This window comes from Colobus angolensis, unplaced genomic scaffold (assembly GCF_000951035.1).
Source record: "Colobus angolensis palliatus isolate OR3802 unplaced genomic scaffold, Cang.pa_1.0 Scaffold3, whole genome shotgun sequence".
In the NCBI taxonomy this organism is placed as follows: Eukaryota; Metazoa; Chordata; class Mammalia; order Primates; family Cercopithecidae; genus Colobus; species Colobus angolensis.
The window spans coordinates 17,825,853-17,846,645 of NW_012116265.1; the positions used below are offsets into that span (position 1 = coordinate 17,825,853).

General features: G+C 44.9%; 1 protein-coding gene across 4 annotated transcripts in view; it reads right to left on the minus strand.

Moving 5' to 3' along the window:
* IFT43 (intraflagellar transport 43) overlaps positions 1 to 20,793 on the minus strand; it is a 101,055-nt gene that overhangs the window by 1,698 nt on the left and 78,564 nt on the right. For all 4 annotated transcript variants that reach the window (XR_001002618.1, XM_011949521.1, XM_011949520.1 and 1 more), the window contains exon 6: positions 282 to 354. Coding sequence is in view for 3 of the 4 variants with exons in the window: in XM_011949521.1 (XP_011804911.1) it covers positions 282 to 354 (73 nt within the window). In the remaining variant the exon portion in view is untranslated. The remainder of the gene's footprint in view (positions 1 to 281; positions 355 to 20,793) is intronic.

Here is a 20,793-nt window from a genome sequence, read left to right on the forward strand (position 1 = left end):
CCATTCCAGGAGTGCTGCTGCCACCGTCAGAGCGAGAGGAGGGAACCCCAGGCAGGACCCATTCCAGGAGTGCTGCTGCCACCATCCCCAGAGCCTTGCACATGGCTGGGGATGACCAGAATGGGAATAAAATGTCTTAACAACATGGGAACCCTGGATGGAGTCCAACACCAGAAAGATCCAGATTGACATTGGGGGCATCAAAGGTCCACTGCAGATGATATCTGGAGTGTATTCATTACGTGTTCTTTGCTTCCCCAATCATATCCGATTTAACCTACCTGGGAGGGGCTGCCACTTGCAAAACAAAGTCTTCTTCCTGTACTTCCTCCAGATCCGGAATGATAGGAGTATCTGCAAGGAGAGGCAGAAGCAACACTGTCTGCAGAACTCACAGGGATTGTGCCTGCTTCTCCGCTTCTTACTCATTCCCCTTCAACACACCAGCCATGGGGCTGTGGGCTGGGGCAGGAAGCTCAGATACAAACTCGGGGTAGGATCAAAGGTGGTGTTTCAGTGATGTCTGAATCCCAGGCCTCACTCCAGAACCTGCTGAGGTAGAACCTCCTGGGTAAGGCTCAAGCATCCGGATTTTTTTTCCCAGTGTTCCTTGGTGATTCTGATGCATGTGACAGGTTAGGAGCCACTATAGTGGATCTCCAAGGAGAAATGTAAAGAAATAAATGTAACAAAGGGCTTATTAGAGGAGAGGAAAGAAGAGGAACTGACAAGTGAGCCTGGCATGGTCAGGGACAGAGGAACTGAGAATGTGCAGTGTCACAAAGCGGATGTCGCAGTGAGTGCCACTCCTCATGACCCAGATCTCTATGTGCATTAGCCCCAGAGAGCAACCATCAGGGCCCTCAGCCTGCATCTCAAGGGCGTCTTCTACCTAATGACATAGGCTGACTCCCTGGGATCCAGGTCTCCATTCATCAGAGCTAATGTAATCAGTGATGTTGATTCTATGATCATGCTTTTCTTGCTGTCTCAAGATTTTCCATCTCTGAACTCTCCAGACAATGTAAGAGGAGACATGAGGCCATTTCTTTCACCAGTCCAACAAAATCATGCAAATAGAGAAACTGGGAAACGAGTCCATCCCTTAATTGTGGCAACTTGCTTAAGTGACCAAAAATTGTCCATGTTCTCTTGGGTCAACTTAACACCCTAAAGAAACATTTCCTTTTCCAAATGAGTATCACTGACTGGTTAAGAGATTTTGTTTTAAACAGTCAGGGGTGGGGGAGAAGAGAGAGATGGTGCAAGAAAAGAGGCCTGGTGGGGTGAGACAGTCCTGGAATTCCCAAAGCAACTATAAACACGGAAAGAAGGAAAAATCCCAAAGAGAGACTGGTGAAGACATCTTTCATTTCTGCTTTCATGGATTGAATTCAATCTTAGTTTTACAAGAGGTGCAAAATCATTTCAAGTGCAGCTGAGAAGACCTTTTTGCCACTTTCAGGCAATTCATGATTTAGACTTTTTGATCACTCTAGTCAAGCAATGCCAGAGGATGGAAATGTCAGTTCCAAGCCTGGTGTCTTTATTATGACTTCCGACTGTGGAGGCACAGATGTTGTACCTGGAAAAAAGAGAGCATGCAAGGGAGACAGAGACAGAGAAAATTCAACAGAAAGAGACAGGCAGAGAAAACAAGGAACAAAAAGAGTGAAAAGGGATAAAAATAAAAAGAAATTGCTGATAGGGAAAATAAAGAAGAGATACATTCACCACCCCCCAAATAATGAACCACATTCAGCAAGTCTTATATCTAGAAAGAAGCTTTCAGAGCTTAGATTATATCTCTCTATTCTGCTAGAGAATTGGAGTTGGAATGCGCTAAGACTCTATTTCTTATGCTAATAGAAATTTAGCTTTCTTTTTCCCTCCCATTCTGTGTGATTAATACAGTCCATTGTGCAGGCTGCTAAGAATGCCGTGCCCCAGGCTGGTAAGACTGTACAGGCCCTGCGGAGGGACAGGGAGGAAGCTGGCTGTGCCATGCACCATCGGCAGTGTGACAGTTTTGGAGTGCGCCTGGCTCTCCTCGGGTGCAGAGTCCAGCCTGAGATGAATATTCAGAAGTTGGTAAGAAAATGCCCCGTGCTGAGTTTAGGGCTCAGGACAGGGTCTTCCCAAACTCTTTCCCTCCACAACTTTAGCATTCGGGTCCTGTCAACTCTGCCCAGCGTCTTGGGGCTCTGAGGAATTGCACTTCTGCCCGATGTCCACTCTCACTCCCCACAGGCGTCCCTCTTCGTCCCCAACCCCCTCCTCCAAATGTGCACAAAGTGTGTGGGGCTGGCCCATCTGTGACAGATCAGAGGTCAGCTCAGGCCTTGGCAAAGGGGCCGCTCAGAGCGGCACTGGTGGGGCTGGCCACACAGTGGGATTTCTCTCTAATTGGAAGCCTGGTGCCCAGCAGAACCCGGTGAACCGCCTGAGTGGGACAGAGCCAGCGATGACAGCCAGGCCAAGGCAAGCTGGAACATTCTTGTGCAGTGACAGCTTGAGCCATCGCAGCAGAGGCAGGCCATCCAACTCCGGCCCCCAGCAGAACAGGTGTCTGCAGAGCAGGTTTTGGGCAAACTTCAAAGAACTTCAGAATTTTATAGTTTCTGATTTACAATCACAGGCAAGTGCTCATGAGTGCATAATATGTTCTGGGGAATTTTTTTTCTCTTTATCTCCTTCCCTCCTCCCCGCTCCCCTACTCTCACATATACCACGAATGAACACAGGAAAAAAGAAAACAGCCTTAAGAAACCAGCTTCTTCACAAAATTACCTCTGAGCAGTGATCTGGCCTGCCTCCAGTAAGAGACAGTGACGACTTGCAAAGGCGGACTGGGGATGCAGCCTGATTCAGGTTGTAAAGTCTGACATGCAAAACACACGATTTTAACAGAGACAATATGGGGAAGACAGGACTCAGTTCTGGTACTGTTGAAAAGCAACTACCATTTTAAAAAATTCAAAAATTATGTTTACTTTATTTTCCTTTTCTTCAATTTTGCTAATACCAGAAGAACATGAACAGCTGCAATGAGGTCAGGGGCGTGCTATGTAGAACTCCTGCTCCGTGGTTAAGAGGCAGGCTCTGGAGGAAGGAGGGTCCGCTCCAAACCCTGGCTCCACCACCTACTAGTTGTGTGACTTTTTCTCTCTATGCCTCAATTTCTTCATCAATAAAATGAAGATCAGACTCACGCCCACCCAGTCAGTTGCTGTAAGTATTAAATGCAATGATCTTTATACAATACTAGCACTGTGATCAGTATATAATAGTTAATAACTATTCTTATGGACTTAACCGATATTATAATATTACATATGTAGAGAAACTATATGGCTCCACCTTCATTTTCCCCTGCCAGTGATGGCCATTTTTCAGAAGAGAACACTGAGGCTAAGCAAGATTAAGCAGCTTGCATGGGGTGAAACTATGAGTGATGGACTTCAATATGGCTGTGATGCCTGAGCCCTGCCACGCCCCACACAGGCTTTCTTCTCAAAAGTGAAATGCCTTCAAAGACCCCTCCTCTTATAGTGAAGGGGTGAGACAGCTGCCTATGGTCAAGACAGCTTTCACTTAATGTCCTGTGAAACTTAATGTTCTCTCTTCTGGGGTCTTTCTCTCGATTCCAATAACTAGAGATACGCTAAGTCCTCTCCCTTACCATACACTCTGACTCGCTACTTCCCTACAAGGCTAAATGGGGCAGAATGAAAAAAAGGCACCACACCAGAGTCCCAGAGACTCCGTCTCCACCAACCCTATCTTATTAAACTAGCCCCGAGGAGGAGGAGGCGGCCAGGCACCTTGACCAGCCCAAGGAGGGGAAGGTGAGGCTAGAGGGCTGTGACACCCCCAGTGCCATGGGAGCCAGTATCCCCAGCTTCCCCGGCAGGCAGTGCCACCCTCACACGGCTGCGCTGCTCCCTGCCCCAGCTCTGACGCTTAAACGCAAGACTCCTTCCTTGCCTTGTGCTCCGCTCCCTACCTCGACATTGGCTATCTCACAGCTGTTCAGCCCGCTTCTCTGTCTCACGTGGGGCCTGGTCAGCCAAGCTGTGAGGAAACTCCATTTGTCTGCTTGTTCATTCATTCATTTGTTCGTTCATTCATTCAAGGATACTGATGGAACACCCACTATGTGAAAGGTGCCATGCCAGTAACAACAGCAAATAAAAGAGACATGGTCACTGTCTTCATGGGGCACCAGTCTGGTGGCGGCTAGTAAACACAAAGAAAGGTACTGCTTACAAATTAAAATACACACAAAGAAGGAAACCAACTGGATTTCATGATTGAAAGCAACAGGGAAACCTAATTATTTTTCTAAAACAAAAGTAACATTATAGGTAGTAATCAATTGAAATGTGATAGAAAGGTTTAAAATGAAAAATGTCCCTTCTGCGAGACCCAGTCATCTCCCTAGAAGTAATCACTGTTAACAATTTTTTCACATTTATTTATCGAAAAGAATTCACAAATAACACAGTACGTATGTCCTTTTACAAATGCTCACAAATGGGATCACACTACACAGACACTGCTCTGCACCTTGCTTGTATTTTTCCTTATCAATAGATAGAAGTCTTTTACTTATTTTAAATGACCTTCTAATATTCTATTGAACATTGCTCCACAATGCATTTAATCCAGTCCAGAGAGGATTTAATTTGGGGGTATGGGATTAGGATTAGTAGGGTTAGGGTTGAGGAGTTAAAGAAGGAAGGTATTTCTGCATTGAGGACAGGGCAACTGAAACTGAAGGAGAAGCAGGATTCGGCTAGGTGGGGAACATGTGCAAAGGTGCTCGGCAGTGAGAAGTAACTGGCAACACTGGAGAAACGGTAGGCGGGACATTGTGGTCGGGCTACGCCAGACCCTTTCCAAGGCATGATGGAGGAAAACCCAGAGGGACTAAGCAGGATAGAAAATGCATATTCCTTCCTTAGTGAATCTAACAAGCAGAAATAAGAGCTTCCTACTTTATCCTTCCATAATACTTTATTCGTGGCCACGGGGTAGCTCTCATTACCTTGCAGGAGGTAGAATCCATGAAATTTGCCCCAAGTCTGCCCCCTGGATGATGAACTAGCTGAAAGCAAAGCCACAACCCAGCATCTGTGCATTCCAAGGATTGGAAGAATTAGGAACAACTGAATAGAACTGCATTCAACAGATGCTCCTCAGGTCAGGAGTGACACACACGGAAGAGCCATGTCAGCCTTCTCTACTTCTCTACATTGTTCCAATTAGAGTTGCTACTGAGTCCTAAAGTTGCCTGAGTAGGATTCATCTCACAAGAACAAAGAGTAATCCTTGGCTACTTCCTGGATTTGATAACATCATAGCAAAGGTTTTGGCTTCCTTCAGAGCTGCAAGGCCCGCTGGGAAAGGCTTGTGCATATCTAAGAAATAATGGATGCGTGGAGACAAAGTTTCAGAGGAAGAGTCATTCAAACTTGGTCCAATATGGTCCATTTGGCGTCCATCCTGAGGCTGGGTCACACTGCTCTTCACCAGTCTCCACATTCTGGAAGCACCCAACAGAGGCTTATGAATGCACAGCAACAGCAGTACAAATCTATTTGAAAAAGAGAGATCGCCAAATGGGAAACCCATTTTGATACTAGAACACTAGTCTGCCGACACCCAACACATCTACCCAATAAATCATTCAGCAGATGATACCACAGAAATAAATGGGTGCTGCCTAAATAAATAGAAACTTATGGAACACCAATAGATCAATTACAACTGGTTTCAAAGATGTGAGCTGTTGGATGTGAGGGCAACTGCCATTTGCCCTGAAATACATTCATTATGGATAATATCATCACATGTGCACACTAAAATGCTAATTACCTAGCAGAGTCCCAGAAGGATCCTTTTCAGTTCCCGTGGCCTGACAGTCAAAAGCCTACCTGCCTCTTCCAATGAAGCCAGCCCCAAATCTCTGTGATGCGTTTTGTGATAGCATGCACAAGATGTTCAGATCCAGCTGTTGTTTGCCTGTTTGGGTACTGCCAGAACAGAAAGTGACTTCTTAGACTGGACTCAGCTTGCAATGAGTATACCCCAAGCACTACCCAGCTCTTCACCTGGAGTATAAATCTAACTCCAGCAGGAAGGAGAGAACAAAGGAGACACCCCAATCTGGCCCCTGGGTCCCACCCAGGCAGAGATGTTTCAGGCAGGGAGCTTCTTCTCTCAGTAACCCTTTAGGGTCTACTCTTTGCTACTTTTCTTGGTTGGGGATTTCTGAGTAGGATTCCCTGGTCGTGTTCAGAAGGGCTTCTATAGAACTACAGAGTCTCTTCTGTACTCCAGCACTTTCTCACCTTGACATCTGAGCAAACGATACAAATGGTTGGCTTAGCTTTCCAGCTTCCTTAAGGTGCTTAATGATGACACCACCCCGCCCACTTCATTTACTCAATGAGCTTCCAAAGGCAAATGCTCTGTTTGGATACACGCAATCTCTTCCCAAACTTCTTTCCCACTCAGTGCCCTGGTCACTGCAGAGCACTCACAGGCTGCTCAGGGCTCACATCCACCATACCCAGCCAAGTTCAACAACCAATCCACATGAAAGCGATCTGGACATGCTGCTTAAGGACACCCCAATAAGAGCAGTCCAGACAAACCCCTGATTCTATGCCCAAAGTCAACAGACATTCAGAACTCTCGAGTGGAAGAAAACAATGCCCATGTTTTTAGGAGATGACAACTTAAAACCAGAGATCATTATAATTTTTCTCTGCAGCTGCAAAACTTTGTTTTACTGAATGCTGTTACCTTCTGCATCATGTATGGGGAATTTTAAACAGGCAAATGGAAGAAGGTCTGATTGAAGATGAAGTTAAGTGAAAGAAATTGGTCTCATTTAGCACATGACAGGATTCATCTGTGTTCCCAAGTCCACTGAGGTGGCATCATGGGCGTTTCATATTCATGAGCTGCTGCGACACTATGTCCCCTCATTTACAAAGAGCCGTGTTCAGCAAATTCTGTCCCTGTGGACACTCCGTGCATTTCATGGTCTTGTCAGAGAGACATCAAACGCTCCAGTAACCAAATACCAGAAAATGGCTTTAATTAGTGGATCTCAATCGTATAAATAATTTTTTTTCTAAGTGAAAAAATTGAGAATTTTTTAAAAGGGAAAAGAAAAGGGAAAGCAGGAGGCAACAGGCTTCAAACACCCGAAGGAACAAGGGAAACAGGCAGTCTCAGAGGAGCTCCCGCGCAGTCCCCTGCACTCCTTGAATCAGGGGACAAGGGGCACAAACACGTCTCAGGTCTCTGGCAGGTCTGCTTTATGAAGACGTGTCCCTTGTGATTTCACCTGATTAGAGCTGGGTCCAGGGCTGTGCTCGTTACTGGCAGGTAGGAGAGAAAGAGTCTGAAAACTGCGACAGTGGCTACGGAGCCATGCTGCAAAAGCTGTGGAACAGGACTGACCGCACGCAGCATGCGCTGGCCCTGCAGACACGTGTGCTGGCCCTGCAGACACATGCACGAGCAGGTCCCTGAGGAGGCGTGCGATGGGGAGGCAGGGAGAGGAGGCCTTGTTCTGCAGTGGCAGTTTGGGGTGCCTATACGTTGAAATGCCTCCGTGCTCCTCCAAACTGAATCTCTCCTGATACTGCTGGGAAAAAAGGATCACAGACCTTAAGAGGAGGAAGATCAAAATAGATGGTTGCTCCTCACAGCCCCTCAAGCCGTGATGGCTCTCTTGGCTGACAATGGGTTGGGGAGGGAGGTTTGGACTGAGTTTGCTTTCTGAGGTCAGCCAGGCCTCAGCACAGTTGGGATCTGGCTGTATCTTCAGCAGAGAAGGGGTTTGTAAGCATGTCAACTTGGCTGGACCTCATGTTGCCCACAGAGGGATGTTAGCATTTTTCTGAAGGAGCCACCAGTGTCACCTCCCAGACAACAATGTTCCTATCATCCCACCCAGGTCCACTGAAGGTTATACAAGAATCAGTATTGGCAATGCAAGGTGGCAGCAGCCAGGACTCAGCCTTGCAGGCCTGAGAGTCAGGCAGGGCCCTAAGGGGACTCTATAGGGAAGAGCCCAGCAGTCTCAAATGACCCCATTCTGAAGAGGACCCTGGGGCCATCTGCCCGGGTGACCTTTAGGGAGTATTGCCCCGCTGGTTACTGTCAATTGAAGGAAACGAAGAACCGAGTCCTGCAGTAGCTCTCTCAGAGCCTCGTGCAGGCCCCAGCTTTCATCTGTGGAGATGTGTTAAGGACAAGGAGGGGTAAAGGACTTTAAACGTGATGAAGAAATAAAGTGGCTAGAAGGAATGGAAGCCGAGGAACTCTCCACTCTCTTCAATAAGGCCCAAGATGAGTGATCTGGTATTAATGTGACAGAGAGTACCTTCTCAGAGCCGCCAGTGGAAGAACATTAGAAATCAGGCATATCTGATTCTATTTCATCCTCTTCATGTTACACTGAAAAAAACAAGACAAACTACACTGCTTTTATTCTAAATCCTTAGGTTTTATATTTTTCCTTATATATATTTATTAAAAAAATGCCCCTTTGATCGGTGCCACTTGTGACACCCCCACATACAGAACGCTTCTGAGCGGCTCCCTCTGCGCAAGGCCACTGCTGGTGACAGCCAGCTGGTTTTGATCACAGCCACTCGGAATCGAATTTTCATAAGACAGATGAGGAGTCTTACTGCTGCTCACTCTCTTATCAGATGAGAAACAGAGGGGGAGGGGGAGAACGGGTCCTGAGGGAGCAGCGCAACAATCAAGGGCGGCGGGGCTCTTTCTCTGTCCCTCCGCTGCTGCAATTTTCAAAGGAGTTCGCCTCGGGCACTTTTAAATGATGGTGTCTCAATTCTGTAATCATCTTTCAAGAGCTTTCTCTTAAAGGGTCTTTTAGGTAAACCTAGTCCGTCAACCACACTTGTGGACTCGGGAATCACATTGGTGTCCTCCTGCGTGTGTATATAGACAAGTACACACACAGAGAGATGTGTGCACATGTGCGCACACACACTGGACATCTCTGAATGTTCAGAAAACTGACAGAACCTAAAGCACAAAAGGAAGATGCGTCACTTGGCCATGAAGTTTGCCTCTTGCAAGGGTCAGAGGATTCCCTATTACCTCTTCCCCAGATTTCTGCCCTATGTAGGTTTTGCTGCCTCAAGTCCTCCTTTAGAAACTTATCTCATGTGTGATGTGTCAGAAGGAAAAGACTTCTCCAACTGAGGGCCAAGTGACATCCTAAGTCCAACCTCAGATGCACAAACATGCTTGTCCCTTCCCATCTCACCTAGGCAACAGCTAGCTGCCAGTCTTCAAACAGAGAAATGAACCACAGCCTTCTATTCAGGAGAGCACAGACAGTCACCAGTCATCCCAGGCCACAACCTGCTGTGTTCTGGGTTACAAAGACTACTGGGAGCAATTCTACAACTACACCTATCTTTTTCCATTGCAGAGAATCTGGTGCCTTTTCTTTATATAGTCCCTGTCACTGGAAACAGACACCCTAGAATACTGAGCCTCTCTTTCTTTCGGGTCAGATAAAAATCAAAGCAGTCTAAGATCTCCCTGGGCAGTGGTCCTCATCAATCTAAGGCCGCTCTCCTGCTTGCATCCTCATTCACCCGCTCCTGTCACAACTGTGTGGAGGTGGAGAAGTGCTCGTGCCTCTTCCTGAAAGCTGAAACGCCACGTACAGTCACCTCTGGGACAATCACACAAAACTAAATGGGATTGGCTTTGTCCTATCCTGATCCTGTCTTCTGTATTAAATGGGGACAGAATCCAAGGAGGTACAGCATACAAACCCTGATCTTGATAATGATTTCGGGGAGATTTAACTCTCTTTTACTTTTGTCAGTGCTCAATGCTGGATGATTTGCTATTAATCACAATCCCCCTAACAGACTAGAGCATGACAGAATGCTGACAGAGCTTTCTCTCTGTGTTCCTGGAGGAAGGTTAATACAACCTGCTTCGTTTAAAACACGCACGCGTGCACATCACAAGACTTCCGTTTTCATTCTTCGCATTCTACCTCTTCAGATGCATGCAAGCAAGCTGCTCACATAACAAGGAAAATGGAACCCCAGAGATATTACTACTGTCAACCGTGTTTTGAGTAGGGATGCTTATGATGGTATGTTCGGGAAGTCTTGTGTGACCAAGACATTTCAGGGCACAATTAGGGACTCTGGCCTAGCCCTGCCAATGCCACAGGAGGTCTGATCAAGACTTATGGCCCAGTGGTACTCTGTGGAATTTCAGCTCTCACCAAACCTCTCAAACTCTCCAGTACTCACACTGCAATCTGTACAAGCCCAGTGAAACTCCTCCAGCCCTAAAACAGGTTCTCCCCTCTGAAGGATTTAGCACAGGTACTCTTGAACTCATCATCTAAAAGTAATCTCCATGGATTTGACGGAAAAAAGACAGGAATGGTCAAACCTGAAGATTCTGCTTCATGTCACGAGAGCTTTAAAGACCTGGTCTCTTGTGCTTGTCTCTATCCAGCCCAGGCCCTGCTGTAGACAAGACTTGACAATGATAGGAGCAACAGAATTGAGGACATGGCCAAGAAGTAAAGCTGAGGATCAGGATGGGGGAGCCAATGTGCAACAGGCGGCTAGAAAATGGGTGGAGACAGGCTTCCTGCATAAGTAGGGCTGTGAGCAGGGGGGTTAGGAGACACAAAGACCACGTCCGAGTCCCAGCGCCACCACTTCCCAGCTGTGGTATGCTGGAGCAGCTCGCCCCGGCCCCAAAGAACCACTTGCTAAATTCTTAGGAATTTTGTCTGCAGGTTGTCAAACAGAAGCATCATTAAAGATGAAATTATACATTCTTATAACTAAGTAGATTATATTAAAAAGAAAGGTAATAAATATTCGAAACTCACCACTTCTTGAATTTTACTACATGTTCCTATTATCTGTGCTCTTGAGGCTATGCGTGCCTATTGTGTACCTGTACAGAGGAGGTAAAGACCGTGTGATGGTGCTGCTGCCCATCTCTTCCCACCTCTGGAATCAGTGATGTCATGCTGGGAGCTGGAAATCAATCATGGTGGGAGTATTTACACCACAGACTTGGCACACACTACCAATCAGGACCTCTCCCTGCACCTGCAGAGCACATCACTGCTCATTAGCCACGTGACCTCGATGAGTTTTTTAACTTCACAAAGTTTTGGTTTCCTCCTCTGTAAGACAGTGATAATCACTGTGTCTCCTTAGAACTATGAGGATTAACTGAAGTACGGCAGGTAGAGCAGTCGGCATAATGCCTGGCTCACGGTACACACAAACATTAATTACCAATATTATTTCCTAAAAGAATGATTTTTCAAATTTCTTACTCAGTATCTTGTAAACAGACCAACATCTAACAAAGCACTGAGACAAAAGAGAGAGCAGCTTAGTCCTTTGACCAGTAAGCACCAATCCACCTCACCCGGTCCCCGTTCCCCGTTCCCCCTATGGATGTGGAGTTCCTACATGCGCATGTGTTAGGAAAGGTTAGGAAGACTGAGAAAGCCCTTAATGTCTAGTCCTAGTAACTCTGAACTTAGGAAAACAAATTGAGTTTAAGGAGTGTTATTTGATAAAACATCAGAAGTAGTGTGTTAGGTCGTTTTTGCATTGCTATAAAAAAATACTTGAAACTGGGTAATTTGTAAAGAAAAGAGGTTTAATTGGCTCATGGTTCTACAGGCTGTGTAGGAAACAGCGGCCTCTGCTTCTGGGGAGGCCTCAGGAGGCTTCTAATCATGGCAGAAAGGGGGAGCAGACACGTCACATGGAGAAAGCAAGAGCAAGAGGGAGGGGTGGGGAGGCACCACACACTTAAACAACCAGAACTCAATCACTAGCATGAGGACAGTGCCAAGGGGATGGTGCCAAACCATTCATGTGAAAGCCAGCCCCATAATCCAGTCACCTCCCACTAGGCCCCACCTCCAATACTGGGGATTACAATTCAACTTGAGATTTGGGCAGGGACACACATCCAAATGATATCAAGTAGTTACAATCATTTTTTAAAAATTAGGGAGGCCAAGGAACCAGGTTTAGGAACCACCTAGAAAGTCTCATATGCTATATGAAGTCTAAGGAAGCAATGCCAATATAATGAAATGTTCTTACTAAGTGAGAGTGGAGTTGAAGCATCAGGGTTTCCACTGATCAGTTCTTAAAGAGTTCTTTCTACTTTCTCTCTGTGACAAAGCTGTTTAGGCTCAGAGTGACTCTGCTGTTTGAAGAAGAAGGGATGAAGGATATGGTGAAAAAATTAAGCAAAAAATGAGAGAGAGTCCAAAAGAGAGTTAGAAAGCCCAGAGACAGATGAACGGGAAGAGGCAGAGACAGTGGGACGACAGTCCTCTACAGATAGCATTTTTCTAATTCCATTGACAGTCTAGCATCTCACATCTCTTCCAGCCTTATTGCCTGGCTGTGTTCAGCCACTTTTACCTGTTTTCCCTGTTGACATGGATGGAAAATTGAGCAATTACCCTTAAACTCAGCACTTTCAGATCATCCAGATCGCTACACTTGCAGAATTAAGTCTTCAATCACCCCTGGCTAGAAGTAGCTCAACCCAGTTTGTCCTTTAGGAATTAAACACTTTTTGGTTAGCCAGAAGGATTTATTATTCCTAAGGTTTTGAGGTATTCAATTCTGCCAAAACTGGACCTCAGGATGCAAAGGAGCATGGCCCTCTCCAGTGGGGGCGAGGCATGCCCAGGTTCCTGAGAGGGAGCTACGACTCCACTCAGTCTTGGGCTCTGCTAAAGGGCAATGGTTAAACACAAGACTGAGTCCCTTTCTTAGGCTCCTGTTTTCAGAGACTTTCTACTGTTTAAGGACATATTTTGGAGCTCACAAATTCTTTTGTAACTTGAATTTAGCTCTGAGATGAATTTTTGAAAGTTGAGTCCATATCTAATTGCATATTCAGACGTTATTCCACCTGAACGTTCTTCATCTTTTTTAAACGATGCTCCTGTCAGTGTGCCTCTTAATGCCCATGTTCAGTCTCACTTTCTGTCGAGTTGACTTCCTGAGAACTGGGTTGTAGAGCTGGAAGAGACTATGAAGGCCTGGAAGAGGTTAGAGAGGGGACATCACTTTGCACTTGCTGTCTCCTCCCCTCTCCTCTCTAGGAGTCTCCTCCCTGGTCCCTGACTTCACACCCTCCTTTTCTGACAACTCTACTCTGCCCTCAAGTTGAAGTTTAAAAGTCATTTCTCCAGAGTGGCTTTCCCTCATCCCCTAGTCCAAATCAAGTCTCCATTCCCTTGGTGCACTGTCCTTGAGACAGTGAACGAGTTATGGTTGTTTAAAAGTGTGTGGCGCCTCCCCTCCCTCTCTCTCTTGCTCCTGCTTTCGCCACATGACGTGCCCGCTCCCCCTTTGCCTTCTGCCGTGAGTGGAAGCTTCCTGAGGGCTCCCCAGAAGCAGATGGTGCTGTGTTTCCTGTACAGCCTGCAGAACCATGAGCCAGTTAAGCATCTTTTTCTTTATAAAATTGCCCAGTCTCAGGTATTTCTCTCACAGCACCCAGTGCACTCATTCTTCAGGGGACTCAGTTGCAGTTTGTCCTTTCTTATTTTGCTGTGTGACTATTTGTTTAAGCCCTGTTTTCCCGAATAGATTGTAAACTGGATGAGGGCAAGGACAATGAATGTTCGGATCATCGTCGCATCCCCATGCTTAGCCCCATGCATCACAATCACACTCAGAAATATTCAACAAGGGGTTGTAAATGAACGAACAAATAAATGAACTCATGACTTGCCCAAAGTCACTTGTAGAGACTGAGTTCAAGCCTACTCCAGGTCTGATGTTCTTTCTCTAACAAATACAACTTTCCATGACAGAAGAAGTCTAAAGGCCTTAGGGCAAGCTGATAAACTTGATTCCAAGAGCAAGAATGGATGATTATGCCACTGAAGGATGGTCATCTCAGTAAGACAGAGCAGTTTGCCATCCTACAATTTGGGGACCGTGAGATCATTTGGGACTCTGGCTGTCCATCATTCTCTAGCTATTTTCCAGAATCATGAATCCCCCCTTCCCTGAAGCATTGTGTCAGCTATAGTTGTGGGTAATTCCACCTAGAATCAGCAAATCAGGTGAGTGACAATCTTCATAATTAATCAAAGGCAGTCTATGTGGGAAGGACGAGTATCTATAGTTGGGAAAGGACCAGAATCAAGACCTATCTCTGCAGAATCAGCTTCTCTTCTGGGTACTATGAATTCCTTATTCATTCTCCATGTGGAGTCTCTTACGCCAGACATCTTTCCTTGGAAGGCCTTTTGCATTCTTCTCTAGCTGGTCAACTCTTTCTTTTCTTTTCTTTTCTTTTTTGAGACGAGTCTCACTCTGTTGCCCAGGCTGGAATGCAGTGGCATGATCTCGGCTCACTGCAAGCTCCACCCCCCGGGTTCATGCCATTCCCCTCCCTCTCTCGAGTAGCTGGGACTACAGGCACCTGCCATGCCAGGCTAATTTTTTTGTATTTTTAGTAGAGATGGGGTTTCACCGTGTTAACCAGGATGGTCTCGATCTCCTGACCTTGTGATCTGCCCGTCTCAGCCTCCTAAAGTGCTGGGATTACAGGCATGAGCCACTGTACCGGCCTAGCTAGTCAACTCTTATCCATCCTTCAGGACCCAGCACACACTCTTCCTTTCTCCTGAAGTGCTCTCAGCCCTCAGGGACCAGTTCCTCTTCTGAACTCATGGCCATTAGTAATGTAAACCACAAACACAGGAATGACCATTTGCTGCCTTTCCTATCCACTCACCTGTTGTCTTAGCTATGGAACTTTCACAGTGCCTTTTACCTGTTATGCCTTGTCCCCCCAACAAAGTTTTGTGCTCTTTCAGAGCAGTGACCTCACAAGGTCTGGTGAAGGATTTGCAAATCAGCTCCTAAAAGTCTAATCCAACTTGCAGATACATTTTGTTCTGTTTACAAAGTGTTTTTAAAAATTATTTCTGTCATTTTTAAAAACATGAAATCAAAAACTTTTAAGCTATATCAGCCATCTCCTCTCTGGGTTCACCACAGGCCCCACCATCCTTTATTTTACACTTTTCTGTTTCATGGGTTTACATTATTTGCCTGACTTCTAGCAGAGTCTAAGCTGGTAGCCTGGTAATGGTTTGCAAATAGTCCCCATGTAGTACATTCTTGTTAAGCAATAGATCCCAAAGCCACCTCTAATGTCACTCACTCTCCATTTCTCATTCTGAAAACATACCTAATCTTCAAAGCTCCTTTTCTCTTCTTTTTTTTTGAGACGGAGTCTCACTCTGTCTCCCAGGCTGGAGTGCAGTGGTGAGTGCGGTAGTGTAACCTCAGCTCACTGCAACCTCCACCTCCCGGGTTCAAGTGATTTTCCTGCCTCAGCCTCCCGAGTAGCTTGGATTACAGGTGTGCACCACCACACAAGACTAATTTTTTTAATTTTTAGTAGAGACAAGATTTCACCATGTTGGCCAGGTTGGTCTCAAACTCCTGACCTTACGTGATCCACCCACCTCAGCCTCCCAAAGTGCTAAGATTACAAGCATGAGCCACTGTACCCGGCCTCTCTTCTATTTTTCTCTTCTCTTTTCTAGAAAGGCTAAAGCATGAATGGATGGAGAAAATGCTTGTCTTCTACCCCTAGGCATCAGAGGTCTGGAGGAGAGCATGCATCTTCCCAAGGAAAGAATAAGCAACACATACCATGGATGAAGCAAGGGAGGCTGAATGCTGAGAAATATACATAGAGAGAGACACGTCTCCTGAAAGTTGTCTATAAAAGACTAAAAGGAAGAGAAGGAAGGGCATTTCCTTACTGGATCAGAAGCTCCTGAAGGGCAAGGACGGTCTCATTCATCATTAACTCTTGCATCTAGAGCAATACAGGCCATAGGAGGCACTGGATGAAAAGCTGCTGGCTTTCCTCAATAAAATCTAATCTCCAAGGCTGGTGATGAAAGGAGACTGTCTACTGGGAAGGGGCGCTGACCTTGGATCCTCATGTCTATTCTCTAATATTCACACCTCATCCTTTGGAATTGGTCACCAATCACGTGTCCCTACAAGTGTAAGAAAGTGATCAGCCCCTTCCTAAGTGACAGCGTTCCTTGCACAGACCACCTCAAAGAGCCTGGGTGTGATTTTATTAGGAACCACTAGGTTTCCTTACAGGTGCCCAAAGATCTGCTTAATGTCATTGCTGAATGGACGTCCATGGATGATTCAGGGAAATCATTCTGGAGTTTTCCCACCCACTGGATATTCTAAGTTCAAAGGAGCAGCCTTCACTAGCCAACCAAGTAATTCTCTGAGCAAAGATAATTCTAGAAACTAGTTATATGTAACATATGATTCCTACTGCATAATGGATTCTAAACATTCATATACAGTGAAATGGACTAAGTCGAGTGTGAAGTGTAACATATGAACTGATTTTCCATTAAAGGACTCAAGCATAACTGCATGGAAAACAGATTTATGTTGGAGAAGAGGCATCCCTCCTGGAGGGTAAAAGCAGGAGTGCTCTCTGACAAGAAAGGATTTCATGCTTCAAACCTCCAGGGCCAAAATAAAGGCCAAATTGCAAATTTCATATATCAAGTTTATGAAGGACGAAAAAACACTAGAGGTATTCTTCAAAATAGGTATCTTTCTTCTTTCCTTCCTTAATGAAATTGTATTAAGCAGCCCATCAATCATTCTAGGCACTCTATATTACAAATCTGGAAACTGACATTAATATACCTACCTGTGGAAGGAGACACCAGTGTATCTGAGAGTTGTACCATTTGTTAGAGCCTGGAGGCTAAGAACAAGAGCTCTGAGGTCAAGATCCATATTCAAACCCTGGTGCTGCCATTTATTAGTTGTGTGACCTTAGGTAAGGTTTCCTTTCTTTCCCTTAGTCTGCTTTAAAATGGGGTTAATGAGCTGGGCACAGTGGCATATGCCTGTAGTCCAGCACTGTGGGAAACTGAGGTGGGAGGGCTGCTTGAGCCCAGGAGTTTGAGGCCAGCCTGGGCAACATAGATCCCATCTCTTAAAATGTTTTAAAATAAATAACAAATAAAATGGGGATAGTAAATAATCTAAATGTCTATCAACAACTGAACATACTGTGGTATGTCCATACAATGGAATACTATTCAGCAATGAAAATACATAGGCTAATGATGTATGCAACAGCTTAGATGAATCTCAAAATCATTACACTGAGTGAAAAAAAAAAAGCCAGGTGCAAAAGAGTAAATATTTATGCTTCCATTTATATAAAATTCTAGAAACCGCAAGCTACTCTATAGCATGAACAACACATCAGTAGTTGTCTGAGGCCAAGGGAGAGAGAGGAAGGATGGGCTGGAAGGGGCATGGAGGAACTTCTGGGGGATGGGAATGTTCTGTCTTGTGGCAGGGGTTTCACAGGTATATACATCCGTGAAAACCTAAATGGTACACTTTAACAAAGATATCATTTATTGTATATAAATCAGGCCTTAGTAAAGTTGATTTTTCAAAACTTTCCTACTGATTTGTTTTAAGAAGTAAATGAGAGAAAATGTAGCTGGCATATGGTAAGTGCTTGGTAGTAAATGATGATGACGGTGATGTTGGTGGACACTGGGGCATGACAGCAGAGTGTCCTGGAAGTCAGAGGATATATATATATCCTCTGATATATGATAATCTCTAAGCTTCATTTTCTTAACACAACAAAGAACAGGTCTGGACAAGATGTCCTAAAGTTCCTTAAAGGTGCAACAACTTGATCCTAAAGTGATGATGCCCCAATGGTGGCCACTACAACTTTCTAACTCCATGTATTTATAACAGATGTAAACTTTAGTGCTCAGAGGATTCTGCTCTAACATTTAGCAGTTACTCCTTGAAATTTAGTACTTCCATGATGAAAAAAGTAGAGAAAGTAGAATTTCAGAAGTCCTTTCAAGGGAGTTGGGAACAGGTTCAAGGTAGGGTGGAGAAAAGCCTGCAGAAGAGTACAAGTCCAGATAATTTTATAGATTATCAATTTGTTTTCTTGTGTTTCCATTTAGAAGTTTCTGCCAAAGAACTCTAAAATCCTTTTTCCTGAGTTTAATGCTTTCTTACTTAAAACACAAGTCTCTCGGTGCTTTGAACAAATACAAAACATGAGCAACTGGGGACTGAAGCTGTCCAAAGAAGACGTCCTGCAGGAAACAATTTGCCCTATACTCACTTCTACACACCTTCAAGAAGGGCCAGATCCCCACACTACAAATAACCAGCCTTCATTACCACTCTCCCTCATGCTGGTTCGAACCAGAGACTCTAGAATTGTTGCTCTAGCATTACAATTTCCATGCACACTGCTCTTTCACCACCTACCCGCTTTGCTCATGTCTGGCAGACACTCTGCCTCCTTCCGTCCTTGGGTACATCCTCTTGGATGGTCACCTTACTGTCCTATGCAACCAATGGCTGAAGAAGCAGCCTGCAAGGACAGGCAGATCACAAGTGTGGCCAGCAGCCACCAATCTCTGAGCTGACAATTTAGCACTGGCAAAACACATCTTAGGTACATATCTGGGAAAACAGACTCTGAGAACAGAAATGCAAGACCTCATATTTAATATAGTCATTGAGAATTATTAGTGGGTGGAGAAGTCTAAAAGGAAGTTAGTAGGTAGTGCTAAGGAGGAAGATCTGTCATGAAGAGATACTGGAAAGCAAAGAAAAAGGCTGGAGAATAATGAGAGTATGGTCTTACTAAATCTTAGAGTGCGGAGTGTTCAGACCTCTAATAACAACTCTTCCACCTTCATCAACCCCCAATCCCTGCTCAGAATGAGATGAGGCAGAAGTACTTTTTCACAGGACTCCTGCCCTCGCTGGTCCTCAGTCCCTACAGAGTTGTCAAATACTCATCTGGGGAGCTTACTTAAATTCATGCAGATTCCCCAGCTCTAGCTTCTGATTAGTGCACGGCCTGGGATTATACATTTTAGCCACCATCCCAGAATATTTCATAGATGTTCTTTTTGATCCTTTCCCTAGTCTTGTGATTATCAGACAATTACCTAAGTTTTACAGACTGAATTCTTTTTGTATGCAGTCACATACAAAGGTGTTCCAAAAAAAAGGCTTTAAGACTCCATTTCCAACCACGAGAGAATATGTGGTACTAGACTTGCCCTTTTGCCACAAAACAACTAGAAAATTGGAGGAAAAATACATGGTACTACTGTTTCCAGACACTGGATAATAAGCAGCCTAAGACTCTGATTCCTGAGAGCAGGAAAACAGATGAAGTAAGCCCTAGGTCACTAGAGGTCATTCCTGGACTTTTGCACAGTGTGGGGGAATCCCACACGTAGCATAAAGGTCTCATGGAGTTGAAGGGAGACTAAAGTTTAGTGGGGCTTAAGTGGCTGGAATTTTAGAAGCAAAGTCTGAAAGACTGGGGAGCTATGGAGAGGAAAAGCTCCAGAAGTCCAGACTGACTGGATACTAAGCTGTGCCTCTGTAGGGTGAAACTCCACAAGCCTAAGCAGACTTGAGCACAACCTCCTTGACTTAGAGGGGGTTACGCATTATGGTATTTCAGACGAGATCTGGCGCATTCAGGCTGGTATGGCTGCATGTTGCATTATGACACTTCAATTACTACTGAAAAGGTTGAGCTGAACAATCTCTAGCACTTATACAGAACTGGAGGAGGCTCAGCTCCACTCAGCTAGAGTACAGAGATCTTATTGAACAACCAGGCATCAGTGTTTAGGGCTAACTCTAGACCTGCCCTAATGAAGCTTTGAAACAATTCTCAAAATGCTCAAATTGATTTAAGAAAATACATTAACTGCTTATCAAAACAAATATAGATGTTCCACAATTTACAATGGTTTGACTTAACTCATTTTCTTTCTTTCTTTTTTATTTTTTTTTGAGATGGGGTCTCACTCTGTTGCCCAGGCTGGAGTGCAACGTCTGCCTCACTGCAACCTCCATCTCTCAGGTTCAAGTGATTTTCCTGCCTCAGCCTCCTGAGTAGCTGGGATTACAGGTGCCCGCCACCACCCCTGGCTAATTTTTTGTATTTTTAGTAGCGATGGGGTTTCGCCACATTGAGCAGGCTGGCCTCGAACTCCTGACCCCAGGTGATCCACCCGCCTCGGCCTCCCCAAGTGCTGGGATTACAGGCATGAGCCACCACACCTGACTGACTTAACACATTTCCAACTTTATGATGGTGCAAAAGCAACACATGTTCAGTGCGGTCCTTGACTTAAGAGGGGGTTATGGATTATGATATTTTGATTTATGTTACAATATTTTCAACTCACAATGGTTTATCCAGACTGTAAGTTGAAGAGTGTCTGTATGTCAGTCTTGAAAGGAAGACAAGATTGAGACTCAACATAATGATATTCACAATGTCCAGCATCCAATCAAAACCTACGAATCATGTAAAGAAGCAGAAAAATATGACTTGTAACCAGAAGAAAAATCAGTTATAGAAACAGACTCAGAAAAGACAGATATATGGAATTAGCAGCAAAAGAACATGAAAAGAGCTAGTACAGGCTGAGTATCCCTAATCTGAGAATCTAAAATGCTCTAAAATCCAAAACTTTTTGAGCACTGACATGATGCCCAAAGGAAATGTACACTGGAGTATTTCAGATTTTGGATTTTGGAATTTGGGATGCTCAACCAGATAAGCATAATGCAAATATGCCATAAT